The 24,372-nt window shown below is 35.7% G+C and overlaps 1 protein-coding gene across 4 annotated transcripts in view, besides 5 other annotated features; it reads left to right on the top strand.

Moving 5' to 3' along the window:
* The window catches only part of CG9380 (uncharacterized protein), a 71,691-nt gene extending 48,711 nt beyond the window's left edge, over positions 1 to 22,980 (top strand). Inside the window, exons 1-7 of one of the 4 annotated variants that reach the window (NM_001274251.1) lie at positions 16,484 to 16,759; positions 18,385 to 19,782; positions 19,933 to 20,065; positions 20,138 to 20,280; positions 20,332 to 20,676; positions 20,732 to 20,788; positions 20,846 to 21,482. In NM_001274251.1, the coding sequence (NP_001261180.1) occupies positions 18,414 to 19,782; positions 19,933 to 20,065; positions 20,138 to 20,280; positions 20,332 to 20,676; positions 20,732 to 20,788; positions 20,846 to 21,321 (2,523 nt within the window). In that variant the 5' untranslated portion in view covers positions 16,484 to 16,759; positions 18,385 to 18,413 and the 3' untranslated portion in view covers positions 21,322 to 21,482. Of the gene's footprint in view, positions 1 to 16,483; positions 16,760 to 17,799; positions 17,832 to 18,384; positions 19,783 to 19,932; positions 20,066 to 20,137; positions 20,281 to 20,331; positions 20,677 to 20,731; positions 20,789 to 20,845; positions 21,483 to 21,575; positions 21,700 to 21,761; positions 21,905 to 21,954; positions 22,303 to 22,357 lie in introns of those variants that run through there. The other 3 variants (NM_166707.2, NM_001274250.1, NM_001043106.2) reach the window with 3 other exon arrangements.
* Positions 2,103 to 2,292: a mobile genetic element.
* Positions 10,053 to 10,131: a mobile genetic element.
* Positions 10,265 to 10,613: a mobile genetic element.
* Positions 17,062 to 17,398: a mobile genetic element.
* Positions 22,981 to 23,866: 886 nt separating the features above from the next.
* Positions 23,867 to 23,917: a mobile genetic element.
* Between the last annotated feature and the right edge of the window lie 455 nt (positions 23,918 to 24,372).

Raw genomic sequence — 24,372 nt, 5'->3', positions numbered from 1 at the left:
GTTAGTCTCGTTGAAGTTCAAGCAAATACACCAAGAGTATTCTAAACGTTCCGGGGTGGGTTTTGCACAAAGTAAAATATAAAAATAAAAAGTTTTTATACGTCTTGCGAGGGTAGAGCGGTGTTACTCAACCAGCCAGCCTATATACACTTGAAGGGTACGGTTGTGGGACTTTTGTCACATGTGTCTCAATGTGTGTTGCCTTTCATGACCCTAACTGCCGTTTTATGTACATATACATACATGTTGAAACGCACAGTGAACTTGCGAAAGACTATGGATTGCCTTTCACCCTTTTTATTGCGTCTTGAAGTTGTTTTATCTACCCTATGTATTGGTGTTTCGTCTGTGTAACGTTTATATACAGACATTCATATATATATAAAGCGTGCGTTGAATAACCGGAAATATGAGACATCAAGGCTTTTATAAATGGAGGCCGTATATGCTTTTTGTTGATGTATGATGGTTCTTTTGGTCAATGGGGGAGTTTGGGGTACCGAAATTCAGCTGCTAGATTAGAAGCGGGAAGTCGATGTCCTCGACGCATGGGTTTGCAGGCCCACATAAGGGGTAAATTGAGTTTTAGAAGGGGCCAAGGCAAAGAGAGAAGAACTAACAGTATTCGGCTTGTTGCCTTGGACCAGCTACATTTGTAACTCGATTTAGCAAATAAACAAATAATTTTAAAAAAAAGTGGTATACGAACCGTTTTAATGAAATGTTATTACAGCATTGTTCTATGTGAATTATGATATGTAACAAAACAAAATTAATAATAAATTATTTTATAGTTTTTTTGGCTTTTTATCGTTGACATATGTAATTGCCAACCTCTTACCCCTTACTACGCAATTTATGGGCGCCTTTTGATGTGTGGCTGCTACAGCTATTTGCCAACGGCTGCTAGGACTATCAAAGAATTATACTTCTGCATTCCCTTACTCTTAAACAATTTTTACGTATTACCTCGTGCCTCTCACAAGTAAAGAAAGCTGCATTTTCATTTGCTTTCCATATGGTTGGAATTCTATGAGTTCAGTGCGTCACATGTCACGAATGTAAAAGAGACACACAATATGGTAAATCGTTGTGTATTTTTTCAAAATTTGATCGTTGTGTATATCTTGAAATTTGATTGTCTTATCGAAATAATATCAATCTGTTTGTCTGTTCTTTCGGAGCTATATATTTTTATTGCAATGTGTTTGTATTAAGTTTTTAATTTTAATGTTTGCCACGCATTTTAAAATGTACACCTGGCACAGGCTTAATCATGCTCAGTAAAAGATGCACATTAACGATTTGGGCAACCAGTAAATTTTCATTGATAACAAGGTTCGTTGCCTTCAGAATAAGTTCGGTCTTTTTCTTTAATCACATTTCAAATGACATTTGAGGCGCGACCACACAAAGTCCATAAAAAGGAAACGAAAAACCTCGAAATAATTGGAACAATTTCCTATCAAATTTATGTGCCATAATCGGTAGCAGCAGGTTAAAAGATAAAAATCGAGCGCATTCCAATACAGAGTGGCCCGGGTCCTTGTGCACATGTTCGTAGGCTTGTAAGGACAGGTGAAAGTGGTCGCGACAATACAAAGAATGTGAATACCTCGAGGGCATCGTAGTTCTTTTTATGACCACCAAATCGCTTTCTCAACAATGATTTTTTTGTATTTCACCGTTTGCCACTATTTTGTGGTTAGCTCAACTCCTTACATCCTTTTCTGAACCTTGTTATCCTTCTCTTTTGTGCTTCTCTTTCTCTGCTTATCGCTTATGTGGAATTTTGACGTAAGGATACAGACGGACGATGTAACCAATAACCGTCTCGTTTGATATTCTTTAAGATATGTCTCAATCGTGGCTTCTGTAAATTGGCTCCAGCTATTAACTGAATGTAACATTTCTAAGGCTAAATAATGAGCAAAAACAAATTATCAAGTCGTAGACCGAGAGTATTAAAAGAGCCATCCTTGACATTATTCACGTTGAGACCATTTTAAATTATACTAGTGACCAATTTTTAAGGATTTGTTTTGATTTGGAGTTTGTTTATAAAATATTTTTTAATGTAAAAGCAATATAAAAAAGCAATATTAAAAGTGTGGGCGTGGTAGTTTTGTGCGGTTTGTGGGCGTTACAGTGGGCGTGGCAACATGGGTCAAGGACAGACGGACATGGCCATCTCGACTCGGCTATTGATCCTGATCAATAATATACATATATACTTTATATGGTCGCAAACGCTTCCTTTCGCCTGTTAAATACTCTTCAACGAATGTAGTATACCCTTTTACTCTACGAGTTACTGACACTTTTTAAAAATACTTTTTTAATGTTGTTCCAAATTCAGACAGTTGTCTTTCGCCCTCTTTATATTTACACCTGAATCCATAGCTGTCTGTCAATTGTATAGCTTCCTGTTACGTCTACCTGTCTGCTGCAGATGGGCACCGAATCTAATCTAATCATAATAGAGTTTGTCAGTGGACCATAGCTCACAAACATCAAGCAGGTGTAACTGCTCCATTTGTTACAATTATCCTAAACATGAATGCCGCCTACACGCAAAAGTGTTTAAATTTTCTTTAGATAGTCAAGTACAACTTTTGCCAAGGCGCAGATTACATAGATGGCAGAATTGATGATCATGCCAACCAAGCATGATACCTATCTGAAATGGTTGAAGCCGGACCCTTGTCGACTCGCCCGCTGCGAGCAGTCAAGTAGAAAACGCAGGTCAGGTCGGTAAGAAGAAGAAACGCATGTTATAATTCTAATACTATGCAACTGACCCTTTACTGGACCGTTAGAGATAAGTTTATCAATTTTGTAAAATAGTTTTCAAAATCAGCATCCTTGTTGTAATCTCATGTTATAACCTGTATTTAATAGAAAAGAAAATCAATTGAAATCTGAAATCAGAAATTATATATTCTGTTTGATTACCGTTCAAAAACCCACTCAGTTCATTGTTCCGTCACATACTTACGAGTTTTAAACTTGTACTTATATATTTATCTTCTCATACTCCGTGCATTCTGTAATTACACTTTTCCGGCTTAGGAAATAAGCGAGGGCGGGCGACTTCGACAGTTTTCTCTTTCGTTCGTTCTTTAGCAGCACAATTAGTGGCCCTTTGACAAAGGCTATCGAGCCCCTTAAAAAAACAGCCAAATTTCGATTTTGGTTCGAAGACGAAGACCTATAGTAGATTTTAATTTTATTGATACGAAAATTGGTTTACACCAAAGGAAGTCGGCTTGGCAGATGTCTTCCAGGGGAACACCTACAGGACGCACTTGGAACTGCGTCTTCGTATACGTTTGTGGAAAGGGAAAGGCACGAGTTCACATCGAGCGTTGGTTTCGCATTTGAATTTTCGGTCAGCTTTCACAGCAAAACATTTCAATTTTCTAGGCCAGTGGACAAGCTAGAATTCAACTAGGAATTGGGATCCGTTGTCCTAGCTAGCGTAACCACAAAAAAACGATAGCATTGTCGCCTAAGGATTTGTTTGTCAGAAACAGACAGCAATAACAGCAGCATAAGAGAATTCGTCTTGGTTCTTTCTTGATAAGTTGGCAGCCAAAATTAAACCTCGTTTATTTAATTTCTATGTTGTTCCGATCCTAAAGCTAGCCAATTCTCGCAGCACCAATGATTACTTGTGTCTAAGGAATGTAACACTTACTCTTACACAAATGAATCCACATAATTTAAATTAGTTTAAATGCTTGTGGCTATTCTTGGTTTTATGTTGATAACGACAATACCTCTTGTTGAAAGCATTTTTGGAAAATGGGGGACCACCCTTAGTTATTCTGCTTGTTTTTGAGTATGTTTTAATAGGTTATTAAATATCACCCTTTTACGACGGTCAACAGAAAAGGGTTGCTTTATTTGATTGTTTGTGCCTGATGCTGATGACACAGCTAATTGTCGACTAATTTGTCTATAAAGGGTTGAAATGTTTATATTGTCATGTTTTATTGAAACCATTATATTGTATTATACACCAGGGAAAAAATGACCACTTATACGACACAAATATTTATAGCCCAACAAACAAAATTTACAGGAAAAACTGACAAATACATTAACTATAATTTTAAACAGGTCTCAAAATGAAAGTGTCCTTAAAATCAAGGTATTGTAAAGTGACATTTATATCCGATACGATTCACCTCTACATAGACTGTCGTTCACAAAGAGACATTGAAGTTACTTCAAGGCGGTTGAATTTTAAATAGGATTTATTCGCGTGAACTCATGCAAAAATGTATTTTTTAAGACTGTAATTAAAATCACAAACCAGCAATAATGGCACAGCAAGCCAAAGTTTGCTATGCAAATGACAGGACAATGAAAACTGACTTCCCATCTTAATTTGTTTAACACATAATGGTCAGTGGCCAATTAAAATTATCGCAAAGTGAATGCCATTGAATAAATAAAAAAACGAACCTACGTTACAAGAATTGTAATGTAAATATAGAAACGAGATAAGAAAATTTTTAAACGGTGGTCAAATATTTTGAAAGGCAAAAGAATCAAAAATATCATTAAAGTGTGAGTTGTACGCCTCGTATTCAACTCAAACTTGAATGAACATATACAATTTAAAGAATTTTTTTTGGTAATCGTACTCTTTAAAAAGAAGCTAGCTAACTTTTTTTAAAATACTTTTCCAACATAATCAAATCAAATAAATAATCAAATCAAATAAATATAGAAACGAGATAAGAAAATTTTTAAACGGTGGTCAAATATTTTGAAAGGCAAAAGAATCAAAAATATCATTAAAGTGTGAGTTGTACGCCTCGTATTCAACTCAAACTTGAATGAACATATACAATTTAAAGAATTTTTTTTGGTAATCGTACTCTTTAAAAAGAAGCTAGCTAACTTTTTTTAAAATAATTTTCCAACATAATCAAATTTTTTCTCTATCTTTGCTCATTTCTATTTTACTTCGCCCCAACAGCACATTAGCTCACCAAAAATGACCATAAAAAAGTAGGCAACAGCAAAAAAAATGGCTGCGATTTTTTACGTGAAATGGTTTTCTTTGTTTTATTTCATTTTTTACTCATTTTTCACTTAAAATAAGCCGCCGGGCAGTCAAAGCATGTTCCAGAAGGAATAACTAAAAATGCCGTCGGTTTAATGCCGCACGAATGTTAACGCCTAGCTTTCAATTTACGTAGCTACGCCTAGCACATCCTTTCCGAGTGTCCTTTGTTCAGAGTAGCTTAGACAACCGTTGTATTTGAAACCTCTTGCTCTTCGACGTAAGCTGAATTTTCTATTAAAATTCCGTAATTTTTTGTTGCTGCAGTGGGACAAGGAACAGCAAACCTTAAATGTACAAACAAGCGTGGAATTTAAAAATTAAAGAAAACGCGCACAAATGAATCTAATTTTTTAAGAACTGAAAAGGACCGCAGTGAGCGTTGGTATCCAAACGTTCAGTGTAAACGACCATGCAAAGGGCCTTCAGTAGGGAGTGCGAGTAGCAGAAAGAGAAGTAAAAGCAAACTAAAACGTGGAGGGATTTAAATTAAATCTGTCAGCTGAGGAAGCTTGGGCTAAATGAAAAACTGTTTTGCTTCCTGGTACTTTTTTTTTTTTAATATTTTAAATAATTTTTAAATTAGTTTTCATTATTATGTACTACTTGGAAACGGCCCATTAAGCAGAATCTTTGAGTCTTATGATTTTTGAGCTGGAGTTCATACACCGTTAAACTTTATTTATTCACGTCAAATACATATACAAGCCTATGATTGTTTGGTTGTGCAAATAATCAAGTGTGACACATTAAGGACACGTTTGTCTTTCTCCCGTCATGTTCCCTTTATTCATTTACCTCGTTCTAAACACAAAAGAGAGCAGAATTAAAAATATCGAAAAATCCGTTTTTCATGTCACGCACGGCATGCAGCGCATAAAATGAAAACTGCCAAACACAACCCTGCCCCTTCATTAAATCGTCGGGCATAATCAACTTCTAGCACAACCACCAAGTCGGCGAGTTGGTGAAAAACAACTCGAAAATAAGCGAAAAAATTGCAAATTGATACGAAAAAAATGCAATGACAGAAATACAAAGGAAACAGGAACTGTGATGGGTTGGAAAAGGGGGAGATGGCCCACGGCTGATTATAGGGTTGCGTTGAGAATTAGGCACGTGTACGGAAAAAGGATTTAAAAGTGCTCTAACGTTATTTAACAAAATTTTAGGTTTTTTCCTACATTTTTAGTTTGCACATGAGTTGTGTAAGAGTGCTTAGGGGGTGGAAGCAAAAAGGCCACATTTAACTGTGGTGCAATCAAACTGAAGCAGTAGTGCAAGTATCGTCAGATTACAACTACCCTTGACCACCATAGTCAAATGGATGCTATAAGTCTTACTAAAATTCCAACTGAATTCGGTGTTCAATGCGGAATTGTTCATTTTAACCCCGAATTCTACGCCAAACTGACGTAAGGCCTTTTGGTAGTTGTGTTGGTCAGTCCTCTCTTTACCTTTTTGCATGACCAGCACATCTCTGGTCAACCCCTAAAATAGCAACAGAAGAACAGCTGGTCAATTCTACGTCATTTTAGGCCTGCAATTCCCGCCTAAAAACAAAAAACCTTTTTTAAGAACTCAACATTTTTGTTTCTGAAGTATTTATTGGTCTTCTTGGCCTATATAAAATATAGATTTTTTGTGTATAAGTATAGGCAAATTACTAGAATTGTAAAGCATTTTAAACAAATGGCAAGATTTCTTGATATGTATGTGATGTGCCTCTCAAATTTGAATATAGAATTTTCTAAGCATATGTATTCCTCTTCGAAAAAGCTAGCATATTCTTCCGTTTTAAAGTCAAGTTTCTCCACAGTTAGAAGGAAACTAGACTTATACTTCATTCTTTTTTTAAACTAAAAATTTGAAACGACAGCTGAGCTGCTGTGTTTCATATAAATGACCTTTGGCCTTAGTCTGACACACACATCCACGAAAACAGATATACAGACTACCAGTATGGAGAAAAATGAACCCTGTGACTGTTGCTATTCAGGACAAAGGATAATATACAAAAGACCAAGCTGACGTAACAATGGCAAACAATTTTAAAATCGTTTTTGTACAGTACTTCCAACGCCCGTTTAATTTTTGTGTGGAAACTATAGAAAAACCAAAAAATACGTCATGTCAGGACAGACACTGTTGTAAATAGCAAAAAAAATGCGCTTAAAATAAGTCCTTATTTTATGTTTATTTTAAACGCGGCAAGGGAATACTAGATTATATAGAACGCATTTCAGCAAAGTACTTTATCAATATCGGAGCCGAATTAGCCATATCTTTCGTTGCGATAAACGGGGTCACCTTAACAATAAATACTTATGAGAAGGTAGTCAACTTTATGATTCGAGTAAAAAAGGGTAAATGTGCCACGCCGACAAACGATGAAACTAAAAATTCAGTAAACATTTTTCCAAATTATTACTATAAAAATCTTAATGCAGACCATGTGGACACGTGGATGCATCAAAAATGTATTCCTTTATCATTTCCTAGGGGATATTTAAATTTTTTAATCGTACCAACTGTGTCAAATCAAACAAAAAATTGACGCTAAAAATGGAGATAGCACAGAAATAGACTTGTAGGGAGTCCAAACTGTACGCTTGTGAGACAATTGGGGATCCGCTTGCAGACAAAACCGCTCCACTGTCAAACGAAGTGTGCAGCACATTAATCCTCTGTGGAGGATGTGGCTTCCAAATTCACCCCGTCTCCTTAAGCAGCAATTAAAAGCCACAAGGCGTGCGTTCCCCTTCAATGTTTTTTCCATCGCCTTGGCATGTTGACAATTTGGATATGTAAACGTGCGACTAATGAACACTTTAAAAAGTCTCCGCCCCACAGTGTGGAATGTGCCAGTCGCATGGCAGCTGTTTCTAAAAAAACCACGAGGGACTCAAACGAAAACCAAATCGGGGAAGACAAAGTGTAGTAGCCGTCGAAGAGAGCGGAACCCAGGTATGGGAAGCGAGAAAAGTAAGGATCAAGATCGTCGCCACGTGCCACCCTCAAATGATCGGAGCACACTTTTTACGATCCTAAAAAGTTACAGCTTCCTTGCTCTATGCTCCTTGATCTCGTGCCTGGCAGACGATGCGCCTCTCGTCAGTTTCGTTCTCCCTATCATTTCTACCTCATACCAGTACCCATTTTTTTATACGTAAATCTCTTTGTGCCGCTCTGTCGATCATAGGTTCTAGTTTTCTTGGTTGTTTTGTTTTCTGTGACATCAACTAGTAGGCAATCAACTGAATTTTTTCGTCGAGGTATTTGGTTCCTGGTCCCTAGATTGTTTTCTTCTATTATATTTTGTTTCCGGGTGATAGTGTAATAATAATGCTATGTATGTGCAAATTTACTAAAAAAAGTGCGTTATGTAATGCGTATTCCAGGGATACGTTGACTACTATTGAAAATATATATAATATATTTAAAATGCATATCTATAAATCATACAAGTGGGTAACTTAACTAATCTTATTAGCTTTCACTATTATTTTAATTTTCAACATCGAAGATCTAATTAAATCCTCGTTTTTATAATTTTATTTTAGAAAACTTTAATGAATTAAAAAGATAAAAATTTTTGAAATATCCAGTTTAAATATTTTTTCTGTGATAATATACATATTTAGGTATACATTACATATATTACTTAAGCTTGTATGTTATATATATATTATTATATAACATATATGATTATAATTTTAAATTGTAAAACCTTGGTAAAACCATTACCTTTATGCAAAAAAACGAATGCTTATATGGAGCAAATTCTTTTTTTTTATATCATCTATGTATATGTACGTGTGTCAACGGTCTTCCATTTCCAAATGGTCAACCCTTACGAATAGCATTATGCATATTGCCCTCTCTGTTAGACATATACATATATGCATAATGTCCACCCCTTTTGGGCATCAAGCCACCCCGTTAAAATAAAAATGGAGTAGGTTTCTGGTTAGAGAATTATATTCAGGCACGCCGTCAAGAAAGCAGGATTTGGCATGCAGCATATCAACTTACGCAACATATGCAGATAGCATTGTTGGTGGTGGAAGTGGGGGGGGGTTGGGGGGTGGGGGTGATTGAACAAATAAGATCAAGCTGAGAGGCTGATGGCACGCTAAATTCTTGGCACACTCCCAAAACCTATTTCTTAAATACAAATCGTCGCGTGCCAGAAGCATCCTACTCAAATCGTCTTTTCGTGGTATCAGATAAAAAATAGTTTTAAAAATCGTGCCAAAAATTTCAGCATTCAAAATAAAAAAATAAAAGAATGTGAAAATGCCCAAAAAGCAGGCAAAATGTGTATATGTGAGTGAGTTGCATCCCTTGTCAACAATGGTAGGAAAATCCCGTTGCTGACCTTACGATGACCCCAAACGGAGGTCTATAGTCCTCTTTCCGTCCTTGATGATTTTGTGTTCCCTTCAGCTTCATTCAATCTGCAAACAAAAGACCGGCATTTCTGTGACTGATTACACGTAACGGCAGCATATTCGTGCATGTATTTAGTTATGTGTGAGAGAATCTGGCGCTTCCTCCAAACAATGATTTTTCAGAACATTTTTCTCTTTTAGGTACGCCATTTGCATGTTCCCATTTTTATTTAAAAATGTATTGAAATATATAAATAATGGGTTCTTATATTACAATTGCAAGCGCCCTGACAAAACGTCTCACATCAATAGTTGAAAATGGAATAATAAATAATAAATAAATAAATAAAATTTTAATAGCGGGTATCTTAATACTTTTCTTTTGAATAAGTAATACCCGACACTCGTATAGTAAAAGGGTATGCTAGATTCGTTGAAAAGTATTTATTTATTTGCGACCCTAAAACATATATATAATAAGGATTGCTAGACCAGTCGCTCTCTTAAGAAGTTAAGATAAAGCATGTAAATATATTTTAGAGATGTGTCGCTGCAAATTTATTTCAGAACGTTACTAACTAACGCCCACAGACCAACCAAAACTGCCACACCCACACTTTTGGAAAACGGTTTTGATTTTTTATTATTATTTGTCTTGCGAATTCTATCGGTCTACCGAATACTTAGAAGTTGGCACTATAGCTATATATTATATAGTATATAGTATATAGTATATAGTATTCAAAATATTATTTCTTAGCTATACCCGTATAGTAAAAGTGTATAAAGTATATATATTCTTGATCAGAATCAATATCCGAGTCGAACTGGCCATGTCCGTCTGTCCGTCCGTACGAACTTTGAGAACTCAGGAACTATAAAAGCTAGAAGGTTGAGATTAAGCATAACGATTCTAGACACATAGACGCAGCGCAAGTTTCTTGATTCATGTCGACACGCCCACAAACCGCCCAGAACTGCCACGCCCACACTTTTCCAAAATGTTTTAATAGTTTTTCTTTTTTTTATTTAGTTTTGTAAATTTCTATCGATACCCCAGAAAAAGGATGAAATTTCTTGTTCGCATTTCCACTAGCTGAGTAACGGGTATTTGATAGTCGGGCATAGCATTCTCTCTTGTTTTTTATTAAATACATTTACGGAAAGACACAGAAATTTCAGTTTTCGCATTTTAGCCTTACTTTTTATATATCACCAATGTTGTGAGTAAGATGTTCAGATAAACGCATTAGAGCGAAACTTTGGTTCGTAGTATTTGGCATATAAGTCAATTACATGGATCATTTATTACATGGCTAAAGAGACCTTTGTATCTGTCCTTGGCTGTTGATGGTGCCATGTGTTTGTTATGTAATTTTTTTCTTTGATAGTCTCCTTGTCTGAGTTTTTTCCATGAGGATTACGTTATCCCAACATATTATCGATGGCAGTCCTGGACCAGGGAATCGTAAGTCAATCTTTTTTACACGCGACGAAAGTTATACTAGGACATTATTACATAAAAATATTTTATGTTTCTAAGATCTTATTGAAATATTAAAACCATACATTTTACTTTATCTCGGAGTTTTAAGTAAATCATCTTGGGTGATCTCAAAATATGGTTCTTACTTGAAAGAAAAATTTAAAAAGCTATTGTAGATTTCCTCAGTAAAATTATAACAAAAATAGCTACTAAAAATGGCAAAGAGGAAGATTCCCCAACTATTAAAACTTGTGGCTTAGATAATTCTCAATTTTCTCAGTTCGTTCGGTGTAACCCGAATGTCCATTTTTTGCGTAAGTTACAAAGCGAATGGTAAATATGTATCTGCCACTAAAAAGATACTGATACCCTTGTTGTGACTGCCATCTTACAGGAATTGAGTGCCATGCTCCCGTGAGATTGTTTGATTAATGGCCCACACGACTTTTTTGTTTTTCTAGTTCGTAAGGAAACTGTTAACGGACATGTGGGCTGGACCCTATTAACTTTCCCCGCAACATAAACAGAGCAATTTTTACCTAAACAAAAAGTTCACTGTTTATAACGCAAAATCATCAAGTTTACATTTATATATGATTTATAGCACATTCATACGACATAGGGCCTCCAAATTGTATTGGTTCCGTTCAAATTTACAGCACGATATGGGGAAACCAATCAAAAACTACATGGCTCTGACAGTTTTCGTTCGTCACGCGAAGACATTTAAGCGTTATTGTGCTTGGCGTTATTATGTAAATATAGTTTTTATCATTATTCTATTGCAACTTTTAACGAAGGCTAACGATTTCTCACTTAGTAAACAAAAGTTTAAAAATAAAATCCATTTAGAGACGTTTACAGAATTTGGAAAAATTTATTAATTAGTTCTGACTTAAATATTTACACATTTACATAATATAATACATATACTCTACCGATTCATAGTGGTTATAGAGTTTAGCGGACACACAAATATCGCGGATACGAATAAATATATAAACACATGAAGGGTCCAAAAGTTTTATTTTGTTCAGAAAATTTGTTTAAAAAAAAAAAATATGTTTAAAGTTACAATTTTAAATTTCCTCTCGTGCTACTTACAAATACTTAAATAAACAACAACGTAGAAATACAATTATGGTGTATATCGCCGGCAGATGTAGAGCATTTAAGTACAGAAAGTACGCAGATATGCATAATCCTTATACACACGTTTTACTTAGACAATGGTAAGATTTGATTAGGGATGCCGGGTGTTGAAAACACCATTGATGGTATCGAAATTGATGAAGAATTTGAAAAACTGAAAAGGCCCGGACAGCTGGTTAGCCTTGTTTGTCGTATGCAAAGTAGAATTTCCTGATTATTTATATAGCTCAGGATAATTGTTAAAAAGATATTTGTTAATTTTTCAAAATTAAAAGGCTAAACACTTTTAAAATCAAAGTTTGAGAAACAAAAAGCTAATAAATATTTTCTTACTTATATATATTTTTTAGAGTAATAATACATTGATGGTATCGAAATTGATGAAGAATTTGAAAAACTGAAAAGGCCCCGACAGCTGGTTAGCCTTGTTTGTCGTATGCAAAGTAGAATTTCCTGATTATTTATATAGCTCAGGATAATTGTTAAAAGGATATTTGTTAATTTTTCAAAATTAAAAGGCTAAACAATTTTAAAATCAAAGTTTGAGAAACAAAAAGCTAATAAATATTTTCTTACTTATATATATTTTTTAGAGTAATAATATGGCATGTCTTAACGTTATATTCAATATTTTAAATCACTTGTTTTGTTTTGTATTTTTTTGTTTTTAAAGTTATGATTACAACTTCCATGAAAAAAAATATATATTATTTTAACGAGGTTATCTTCGTTTTTTTTATTAAATTTCTAATAAGCATTATTATTAGTAGCATATTTTTCCAAATGTTTATTGCCTTTATTGAAGTTCAATGCACTGTTTTAAATCCTACTAAATCCATCCACATATGTATGCATATTTCAGTTGCATAACTTTTATCGTTTTCGTACGTTTTTATCTATTGGCGTTACTCGATGGCTCACCTTTTTCGTACGCCGACTTTTCGAGGCGAGCACCTCATAAGAAATTAAAGATTTTTTTTTTATTAATTTAATCCTAGTCACTTCCTGTGATTTGCAACGTGTTCTCATGGAAGAGTATACCTGAGTGATCGGCCCTAGCTATTTAAAATAAGCACAGAGGACGTGCAAGAGCTGCCATTTGTCTGTGGTAATGAGGTTTCATAGGCTAAACCATTAAAATGTGAACAATTTTATTTCTAAGAAGAAAATTGTACCGATGCTTAATCGGATTAATATACGCGGATCTCACATAATGCAATATATATTTCTGTTGACCCTATACACTGAGCTCCAACGAAATATAAGCAAATATTTCAAAAGCAAGCATCGGCATTTTCGTACCGTAAAAGTAAATCCGGAAAATTGGCAATTATGTCACTATGCCCTACACATTCAATTAATATATGTAGAAACAGCCTAGGACTTGTTAAGCCCAAACTATAAACCCCGCCAATAATTTTTAATGTCCGCAGAGCACTGGTAAAGGAAGCTTGTGTTCTCTCATGAAAATTTGTTAAGGAACTTAATCTAGGCATAAAATACTGGAACTTTTTATACTCAAGCTATACGCTTCTGTCAGTTGTTATAAGGGACACATGTCCATATTCTGTCTCCTGTCAGCCAACAGTGCTTACGCATAAATTTTTTATTCAAACCCACACACACCAGAAATGATTTTGTGAGCTGTGACATAGACACACCTTTCGCAGTGCGATGAATTCATGTTCAGGTAGTGCACAGGCGAAGTAAAAGATCAAAAATACAATACGTTAAATTTACAAAGTATAATTTTAAATTAATCACGAATTTACTTGGGCTGTGCACAATGGCGATAAATTCTTGGATCCAAAGAAAAGTTACATAGTTTGAATGTTGCAAGATATGGAATTCTACCTGTTACACCTTTTAAATAAATCTAGAATACACTTTTACTTTACGAGAATAGAAATGCAGAACAAGACAAAGTCACTAAGCGTAAAGAAGATGAAAAAGGACACTGAACTGGACTTCTCTCTTGCGTGGGAAAGGCAAACTGGTTTGCTTAGAGCGAAAATACAATAAATTATGTGTGGTCACAAAGGGCACCAGACAGTACAATGAAAAACAATTATAGATTGTGAGGAAGAGCGTTTGAGTTACACAGAAATTGGGCAAATTCGAAGTGAGGGGTATAAAAGTGTTGCCAAAGGATTGTATATTCTGCAGGCCGTTGTGTAAATTACGGACTCTGAGGGATCGGCATCTTGCTGACCATTTTTAAACAGCTGCACTTGGATTCACAGCATGCCAGCATTGAAGCCCCTGCACGTGTCCTGTGTATATTTTGGATGTAATTTAACCTAATTTTTCAAAGTAACAATATAGGCTGTAAGGACATACAAAATAAGTTTCTGTCTGTTGTAATTCTACTTTTTTGTAATTTATTTTGGTTTACATTGCACAAAACATTGAAACAAGCTGTACCAATTGTAAGATAAGCTATAATAGGTATGATCTTTATTAAATGTAAGTAAATTGAAAACTAATATGCGCTGAGAAATATAGTGCTTCGACAGCACTATTTTAAAATAAACATAAATTGAAACTGCGATATGACAATTAGGGTATTAATGAAAATATCATTTTTTCTCCGATAGAATGATGAAAAAGTACGCTTAACCAATTGAGTCTCCACTGAACAACTAGTTTTTAAAATCTTTTGCTGGGACCTAAAACCTATTTTTATTTACGCAAATTTAAAACTTACTTAGCCGTGTTTGTCCTCTCTAAATACAGAATGGATGACGGACTAACTAAACTTTCTATAGTATACATTTCTACATGAGCTCAGTCTGCAATGCACTCTGTCCTTAGGCAATATATGTGTTCGCCTTTTTGACCCACGCAGTTTTTTTGGCAACAAAATTTTAAGCTACGCCGTAGTGTTTTTTGCAGGACATTCTCAGCTTTTGACATCCTTCATTTTATCCTCCAGCGGAATCGTCGCTAGGATACCCTTTGTTTCTTTGGGCACAGCCTCCCGTTATTTGATGCCTTGTTAACTTTCATCTGCGGAAATTCGAGGGCAAGAATTTTTCTTGTTTTATTTGGTTTTTTATAAGATAGACCTTCATGGAGGAAGTGGCGGCCGATGGCGAAGCTGTTTTTATTTTTGTATTAACGATAAGAACTACGCCTTCATTTTACACATTTTTTTAACATTTCTTGTAAGCTTGTTTTTGTTATTTTGGGATAGCATTGTATCCACTGCCATTTATTTCTATGTAGTAACAGCCAATTTATAAGCTATCCTTAAGGTAAAAATTAAAGCGGCTTTAGGTTACCGAAGCGGCGAGTTGCTGAACCACCACCTATTTTGTTTGGACTTATAATTAAGTCAAAGCATAAATAATATGAGTTTTAAGAAATAACAAAAATTTGAAATAACTTGACTAACTTAAATCTTTGGTATGGAATCGACCATCGACTTATTAAATTAATGTTTCACAAAAGCCCATTTGTATTAGCTATAAGGATTCTCGAAAGTAATGAAATGAGCTTCATTAGCCGCACACTTTCTATATTGTTTTTTATTTGTGTGACTACTCATTTAGCTAAGGCTTAAACCGGAATTATCTAAATTTTAGATCAAAGAAAAACGTCAACACTTTTTACATTACATACATTACATACATTATATTATTTGTTACCTTCCCGAATGTACCCCTTTTTTACAATTAATAGTTTTCTCCACACTCAGGCTTCTTTGTATTAATTGTTTTATTTCAAGTCATTTAGTTTCGTCACATGGCTACACAGACTTGTAGAGAAGGTAAATAAGCAACATCTATTATTTTTTGCCACGACCACTAATCTGTGGGCTTCAATATACATATTTGTTTTGTATGCAGGGGTGCACAACGCATTAGCGGGGCTCCAAACAAAAAGCTGATTTGTTTTAATCTGTTTTATTTACCTTCAAGCCCAGCAAGGGTACGAAGATGTCATATTGTTCAAATCTAATTTTCGAACCCAGCTTAAGTAATGTTACATTGCTTGCTTTTATTTATTTTCGCGCCACGATTTCCAAATTCCTCTTAAAAGGAATTCCTCTTATTAAGAAAATATGTTTAATTATTTAAACAAACTTTAAAAACTACAAGCTTCCGTCAATATCAAATTGATCCGTGAAACTCCTTAAAACTATAAATTGTTTGATGTTGTACAAAACCTAGGAATTGCTTTGCTGAATTAACAAGCCATGCTAGTTACAGAGCACCTCTGATGAATTGCGATCTACTGCAGGCTTATCAATATGTAGATGGTAAGTTCCTAGGGAAATTTGTAATCAACCAAGTTCGAAACCCCCTTGTAAACAATTTTAGTATTTTTGGTGCATATAGTATTTTTACGGATTTCAACTTACACGGTATACACTCGTAGGTTACAGAGTATTTCAAAGCGGTCAACTAAGGAGATCCAGCAGCTGAATTCATAGAATGCAATCAAATTTCAAAGATGTTTAATTTTTTGCCTGTGCAGAAGCACAACAGATAAACCATACACGTGTAGTCTCACTGGAGTATGTTTGTTTGTTTTTCTGCGGTTTGGTTATTGGTGAACTGTTTTCAGCTGATCTGTCCCAAATCATGCAGTAGAAAAGCAAAAACACCAAAGGCAAACGCATCTCGCAACATGTGTAAAAAAGTATTAAGTATATTTAAGTATTATTTAAAAAAAAACCCATAAAGCAACCGAGCTTATACCAAAAAAATGCAAAGTAAAGTTTCAGACCACCAACGATGGTGGCGAACTTTTAAAAAATATTGTATTTTTATTAGATGCTTAAAATGTGTACATGTATATTACATAGTTAATCCTGATTATTTAAGCAGAGTCCTGAACACTGAAACCTACAAGCCACTTTTTAAAATGACCAGTGTTGTCTTCACTAGTAAGAAAATACTTACATATTTATGTATACATGTTATTCGTAGAGTAAAAGGGTATACTAGATTCCTTAAAAGTATGTAACAGGTATAAGGAAGCGTTTCCGACTATATAAAGTATACATATACATACATTCCATTCTGGATCAATAGCCGGTCGATCCGATGTCTGTCTGCCGTCCGTCTGTCCATGTGAACGCCTCGATCTCAAAAAGTGTATAAAAATTAAGAAGCAGCTTCCATAGAAATAGACGCAGCGCATGTTTGTTTCCAAATGTTGCCCTATCTGACGCCCACAAACCGCCTAAACTGTTACGCCCACACTTTTCGAAAATGTTTTGATATTCTGTATATAAATTTCTGGTAGTTCTTGTAAATTTGTATTCATTTGCCAAAACTGCCACGCATACAGTTTGGAAAAATGTTTTTATTTTCTTCGTTTTAATTTTTGTCTTGCCAATTTCAAACCGCCGACCACTGTCACACACACACTTTTGAACAATTATTGAATTCTCAATTTTCTCACTTTATTCCTCAATTTCCATCGATGTGCCACAGAAATTAACGGGAGTAACGCGTAACTGATGGTCGAGGAACTCTTATATAGTTTCTCTCTTGTTTTATTAATAAATATATATTATTTTACTATTATATTATTACTTTTCGCTATTGGCTTTACCACTGTGTCTGTTTTTCTATGGGTTTAATCTTATCGTTTTTACTGATAAACATTGCTTAAAAGATAAAAGCGATTGCTCATGGGCGAGGCACAGGTGTAGTTGGTCAGAAAATGAAACACTCAGTTCAAGCGAGACAGCTGGTAAAACAAGGTAGTGTGGTTAGTGGGTGTGGTAGGATGCGGTAGTGAAAATATAAAATCTTAAGCAAGTTATCAACGGTTAATTAAAAAATTACTTCGTGAATAAAAATATGGTTTTTCGTTTTTGTACACAATAATTGCCTTACGTTATAAATAATTCAAGATCATGCTTTGAGATACGCAAAACTTCATATCTAATCGCTGGAACTTAAACTATGTTAGCTTAAGCAAGTTTAAAAATTGGGGCGCGGGCCCACAATGTTCTTATGTGTAATTTTTACACCTGACTCATTTTTCAATGTATCACCGATTGCAAAGTTTCACAATTATCAGTCGTACAGTATTTCCAATCTATATAGGACAAACTACACCAGTAGTCTGAGGATCTCATAAAATGTGATAGCGATATCATCGAATACATATACCACTCATATATGTATGTACATATATACCGGACCTGACTCACCTGACTGTTTTCAAATTGATACGCACATTGCATATCCAATGTTTAGTCCGATTTCATATGTAAAATATAATAATATTTGATGCAATTCAATTTTTAGTTACCACGACGAAAACGAGAACCCTAACCATGAAATTGCAACAACTTTTGGCAGCAGTTTGCTGTCTAGCTGCTGCCCTTATCCTGAAAACTAAGGCACAAGAAAATGCTATGTTGCAAATTCCGCCCTCATTGGTGGAGTGTTATAATACGTCATACTTTATGAATCGGGATAATCGTCTACCAGCCAACATGGACACGCTCATTTCTCTTATCGAAAAAGTAGAAAACAGCTACGCAGCTAGTTCAGGAGTACAAGCCGATATTCGAACCGTGTCGGTAGCCTTGCTGCATCGTTTCCGTCAAGATGGCATTAAGAAGGCTGCGGGAATAAATGTGGCTGACGGGGTAATACCGTACAGTCCAACAGGCTTTCAGTTTCCAAAGTTAAAAATTTTGCTCTCACGTCTTATTCCGGGAAACGCCAATACCTTTCCTAACAGTTCATTGACGAGAGTGGAGCGGTGCTCCCTCCATTTTATGCTATCAAGCACCTTTGACACAAGAACGCGCGGCGATGAAAACAATGTGTGCAATCAACTCTCTCAGTATCGAGCCCAGCGACTGCCGAGATCATTAAAAAAGGAGCATGAAAATAATTTTATAAGCGCTTCTGAATGGCTGGAGGCACGCTCGAAACGAGGACGATCTTCCGACTCCGTATCAAAATACGAACAATTGGGAGAATTGGACTACGAATCCGACTGGGCTTATGCCGGCCCTGAGACTAGCCAATGCCCTGTCGAGGATGGCCTAGTACGAACACGTTGGGGAACGATATCTGGAGGGACTCTGATCGCCGGCATTGCAGCTGGTGTCCAGCAGCAGACTGTGCAACTTAATACGCTATTGACCCTGGCTTCCCAGCGACGCGCTCGTGGTCGTAGTCAGTCCCAGACAAGCAATACAATTGACAACAGGTGGGCGGCAACTTTGGCTGGGGAGTTGGCGGAAGTCACGTTGGTCCAACTACCAGTGTCGAATGGCAATCCCGCTTCCGTTGGGGCTACCGGTGGATGGAATGACACAGTTCTACCCCATTGGTACTTCCTATCGCAGCGCAACAACCTTGAGGCAACCGATGCGGAGATTCGCGGTGGCCTTGATGGTTTAATTTTGGCTAAAAATGTAGCCAGTTGGAGGACTCAAGCACCGAGCCTTAAACTTTCTCAACTGCTGCGCATGTATTACTCAACAAATGGTGTCCTTAGTTCAGGGATCAATGCCTGCAGTAGGCAAAATCAATTCACAAATGTGGCTCCGTCTCAGGAAATGGAGGATCAGACAAATGCGTTTGCTCTAATATTAGATCGTGAGATGCAGCTGCGTGTCACCCTCCAGCCTTCCCTTATTTCCCAATTTGCTGGTAACGCCACCGCATCTCTGGTGACGTATGTGCGTAAGTAATAATAAATCCATATTGTCGCGGAACCACCTTGCTCTTACTTAGATATCTAGAATATTAGAAAGTTCTTGTAACTATTTTTATCTTTTGAAATATATTTTTATTGCTTCCGTGTGCACTACGGATTGCGCTTCCCTTAAACAGCACAATCGTTAAACGATGTATCTTGTATGGCTACTAGTAATCTTGACTTGACTGATGCCATAACTCCAATGACTAACCTGTATCTTTTTTTGGATACTTCTTGGCAATACAGCACCATTGTTGACTATATAGCGTAAGTTGGTCTTCTCGAAGTATTGCATACATCATGTTATCCATAAAAAATAATTTGTTTAATTATTTCTAGTTATGTTATACAGCAGCTTAATATTCACCCGTATGCCAGCACAATCACAATGCTTTCAGCACAAGATGGTTCGATTATCGTAAACACCACAAACTATATTACCGATGTCTATCAACAATGGAATGCAACTACACAGGCAACTTGTAAGCTCCATTTGCAAGATATATGCTTTTGATTTAACGGGTCTTTCACAGATACTCAGGGATTCAACCTTCCTAATGTGCTGCGTACAATTCAAAACCTAACCCAGTACTTAATGAATGAAGAAAAGACTAATTCGAGCTTAAGTGGTCACTCACTAGTAGCTCTAATCATTCCGAATCAGCAAACCATTAATGATGGAGACTCCAGTTATGCCACTACTGAAATTCAGTACATTCAGGAACAAATTCCAGACCTGCGTTTTATATACTATGGTGGTGGAAGCATTCAGCGGTTTTCAAGCTTTGTCCGAGATCCCACTCAAGACCTTTTCTCCCTAACGTTGGGAAGTACACCGGCGACTTCAGCGGGACCCGTAGCAAAGCGCATTGTCCAAAGTATGTCAACTTACTTTATGTATTTTATTTATTTAAAGGCTTTTTGTTCTTACAGTTCCCCGTCGCGTTATTAATCCACGTTGTGGATCAACTTGGTACACAAATAGCTGGGGTATTATTATTATTAAATATCTATATTTTTATACTTACTATTTTAAATACTTACCAGGTACTGATCAAACAGCCCAATATGTAGGGCCTGGAAAGGTGAACTTTTATCGAGTTTCTTCTAACTATTTCTTTGGAGCTGGTGCGAATCGCTATTTGACCATTCAATCACAGAATGGAGGAACTTATACCATATGTACTTCACGCACATATGCATGGCCGCAACAGAACTCAACTACTCTTTCTACGACAAACTCGATAGATCAGAGTTGCACACAAATAAGTGGAAATAGTTTTAGCTACGATCTTTCAAATGCCTGCGAGGGCTACTATACTATCACCCAGTGTCCAGACTTGTATTTGTCAGTCCAAGCTACATCAAACACCACGTCCTGTATACAGGATGCTTGCCAGACCCCTGATCAATGGCGTTATATAATGTCAATGGTCAACATGGGATGCTACAGCGGTGTCTCGGGTATAGCAGCCAGTTTGTTAATAATTGTATTCGCAATATTAGCTCTCAGGCTAATTTAATGATTGGCAACTAGTGCGTGGTAATATTAGGATACTGCCGCAGATTTTAATCTTAAGTTTCCTTACAAAAATAACTATTTTTTTGTTTTACATTTATGTTTTATTTTTTCGTAATTAATGATATGCTTTAATAAACAACCCTACTTCAATTTCCTAAATATAACTAATATGTCTATTTTGATTTGATGGTGGTTCCCGATAGGCTTTCTTTAACAAACTTATGCAAATTTATCATTTTGTTGTTCTGTTTTTAGGAAATATGGATTACTTTCCGTCTCCGCAATGGTCTGAAATATCCAATCTAGACACAATAATGACTGATATATATGTGTTTGTCGACACCTACTGGCCCTTTGGCTGGGTTGTTGATTACGTAACGTAAGTTTGCTAAACCAGATATTCAGTATACAATTTTTAAATCTATAAATATGTTTTTGCAGTTATGTGCTGCAGGGCCTTAACATTCATCCTTACGCAAGTAAGGTTACCCTTTTTGCAGGTTTTGATACGAAAGTCATTGTTCATAACACCGACTACATAATCAACGTCTATGAAAATTGGAACTCAACTTCACACTCTTGGCGTAAGAATAAACTAAACTAATTGGTGTTTCAATAATTGTTTCCATTCCAGATCCACCTGGTTTTAATCTTCCACTTATCCTTAACACTCTGAATTCAAGAGTTGAGGACTTGCTTGAAACAGATCGTGCTACCAATAATCTGGGAGGACGATCATTAGTTGCACTTTTAATACCCAGTCCGCTGTCCTACGTGGATGAGGAGGACTATGATTATTGTCAGCAATATTTGGAAAGAATGCAAGTTCATTTTCCCAGCTTGCACTTTATTTATTATGGAGGTGGAGCGTTGGTAAGGTTCCACGACTTCGTCCGCGATCCAAGTAAAGATTTGTACCCTTTAAACACCGAAATGCCACCCGACAGTTGCAGTGCTCCCGTTATTAAACGAATTCGGCAAGGTAATGACCTTAAATTTATATAATCAATTAAAATTTATCGCCAGCTTCCATTTAGTGCCCCGTCGAATTTCAAATCCACGTTGTTATGTAAAGGGCGCTATAACCGAGTTTGGGACCAATTCTTTGCGACAATTTGTGAGTTTGGGCAGTATTAATTTCTACAGACTGGACTCACAATATCTACCAGCTAGACAAAGTATGCGTTATCTTAAAATTTACCCCATAAGTCCAATTACTTTTACTGTTTGCACCTCCCGAAGCATCGAACGACCATTTAGGAATTTAAGTGTCCCATTAAGGGCGGAAGAGAACTGCGAATCTACAGCATTGGGATCATTTAGCTTTGATCTTACTGATGCGTGTGTTGGTTATTCTTTTGTGGCTTGTCCTTCTCTATTTTTCTCAGTGCAAGCTCAAAACTTTGGCGAGGTTTCATGTGTAGTTGAAGCTTGTCAAACTCCAAATGAGGCGCAGTATGTCATAAGTTTAAATAATCTTGGCTGTAACAGTTCTACAGCCGCAACCATTAATGTGGCCTTAGCTTCTGTGGTTTGCCTACTTTCATTTTTTCGCATTGTAAAAAATCGAATACTTAATGAAGAATTCAATTTCCTGTATAAATAGTGCCGTGTAAATGTAAGTGTACTTAAAATTAAATATATTACACGTGAAAAAGTCGTCCTTTTTTTTGGTTTACACATTACATTTTAAAAAAATGTTGCAAAGCCCAAAATGCTACCCTACAAAAATAGATCTCACCACTATATTCCAGGTACATTAATATTCGATATGGCAATTTTTTTTATTTATCAGTATTTTACTGAAAAACTATGGAAGGCTTATTTGAAGTTTAAAAAGATATCCAAAAAGTGTTAGGATTAGTTAGCTTGGTATAACCGCAGTCTGCTATTGGGCTGTGCGGGCCACTACTTGAAAACATAGAAATTTTAACAAAATTAAAATCATTTGTGACATCATTGTGAAATCATTTTGTCAAATCATTTTTACTTGTAAATATTTAAAAAGTGCATATATGTATGCTATAGTTTTGTTTTTTTAATTTAGTCAATACACCATCCACGCTAGCGAGGGCACCATCCAAAATAATATACGGATTTTAGCGTCATCTAGGTCTGGTAAAGGGTCAAGGGTAAAGAAAAGAAAATAACATTTTCGACATGTATATAACACTCGTAGGTGTAGGCTTACTATACATTTCTGTTTACACCACAATTACATACTATTTTTCATAGTATGTTTATACCCTTGCTGTGTGTATATTGGTTTCAGTCCATAGTAAGCCATGCAGTAAGAAAGACCTTTGCGACCATATAGCCATATTCTCCTGTTCGTGTGTCCCTGCTTTATCAACCATACTGTCCTTATGATGTGTAAAATAATAAAAACTTTAAATACTTTCCAAAATGTACCGATACTGTATACTTAGCTTTCTCCTAATTTTTTTAATCATAGTATAATAGTTCTTAGAATGAGTGCAAGATACTTTAATTCTGCAAATAACAAACCTTTAAGAGTTTGAACTCATGCTTATTGCAAATAAAACAAGAAAGAATGCTATAGTTGACTTCCGGGACTATCAGCTAACCGTGACTTATTTTTAACTTAACGATAGATATTGGTGAATAAAATTAAAAAAAACAAAATTAAAATTATTCAGAAATGTGGGCGGTTCAGTTTTTGGCGGTTAGTGGGAGCAAGAGTGCGCGTGGAAAAAAGTTTTATTGGGAAATCGATATAAATTTACAAGATTAAAAAAAATATTAAAAAGAAAAATAAAAATAAAAAATGAATAGGTGCACGTGTGACATTGAAAAATAATTCACAAAAACCAACACCGGCTAAACTATGAAATACATTAACATTGTGAAAATCCGATAATATATTTCTAAAACTTGCCTTTTTTTCTAAACGTATTTTTCAAAGATACTAAAAGTACGATTACTATACTTTTAAAAATGAAAGGAACACTAATATAAATATGAATTTTTTATTTTGTTTCTCATAGGCTATTCAATTTAAGGAATTTTTTTTAGTATGTATCGCTTATGA

This window comes from Drosophila melanogaster, chromosome 2R (assembly GCF_000001215.4).
Source record: "Drosophila melanogaster chromosome 2R".
In the NCBI taxonomy this organism is placed as follows: domain Eukaryota; kingdom Metazoa; phylum Arthropoda; class Insecta; order Diptera; family Drosophilidae; genus Drosophila; species Drosophila melanogaster.
The sequence above is the reverse complement of the archived record's forward strand: the minus strand, read 5'-3'. Positions and strand labels throughout refer to the sequence as shown.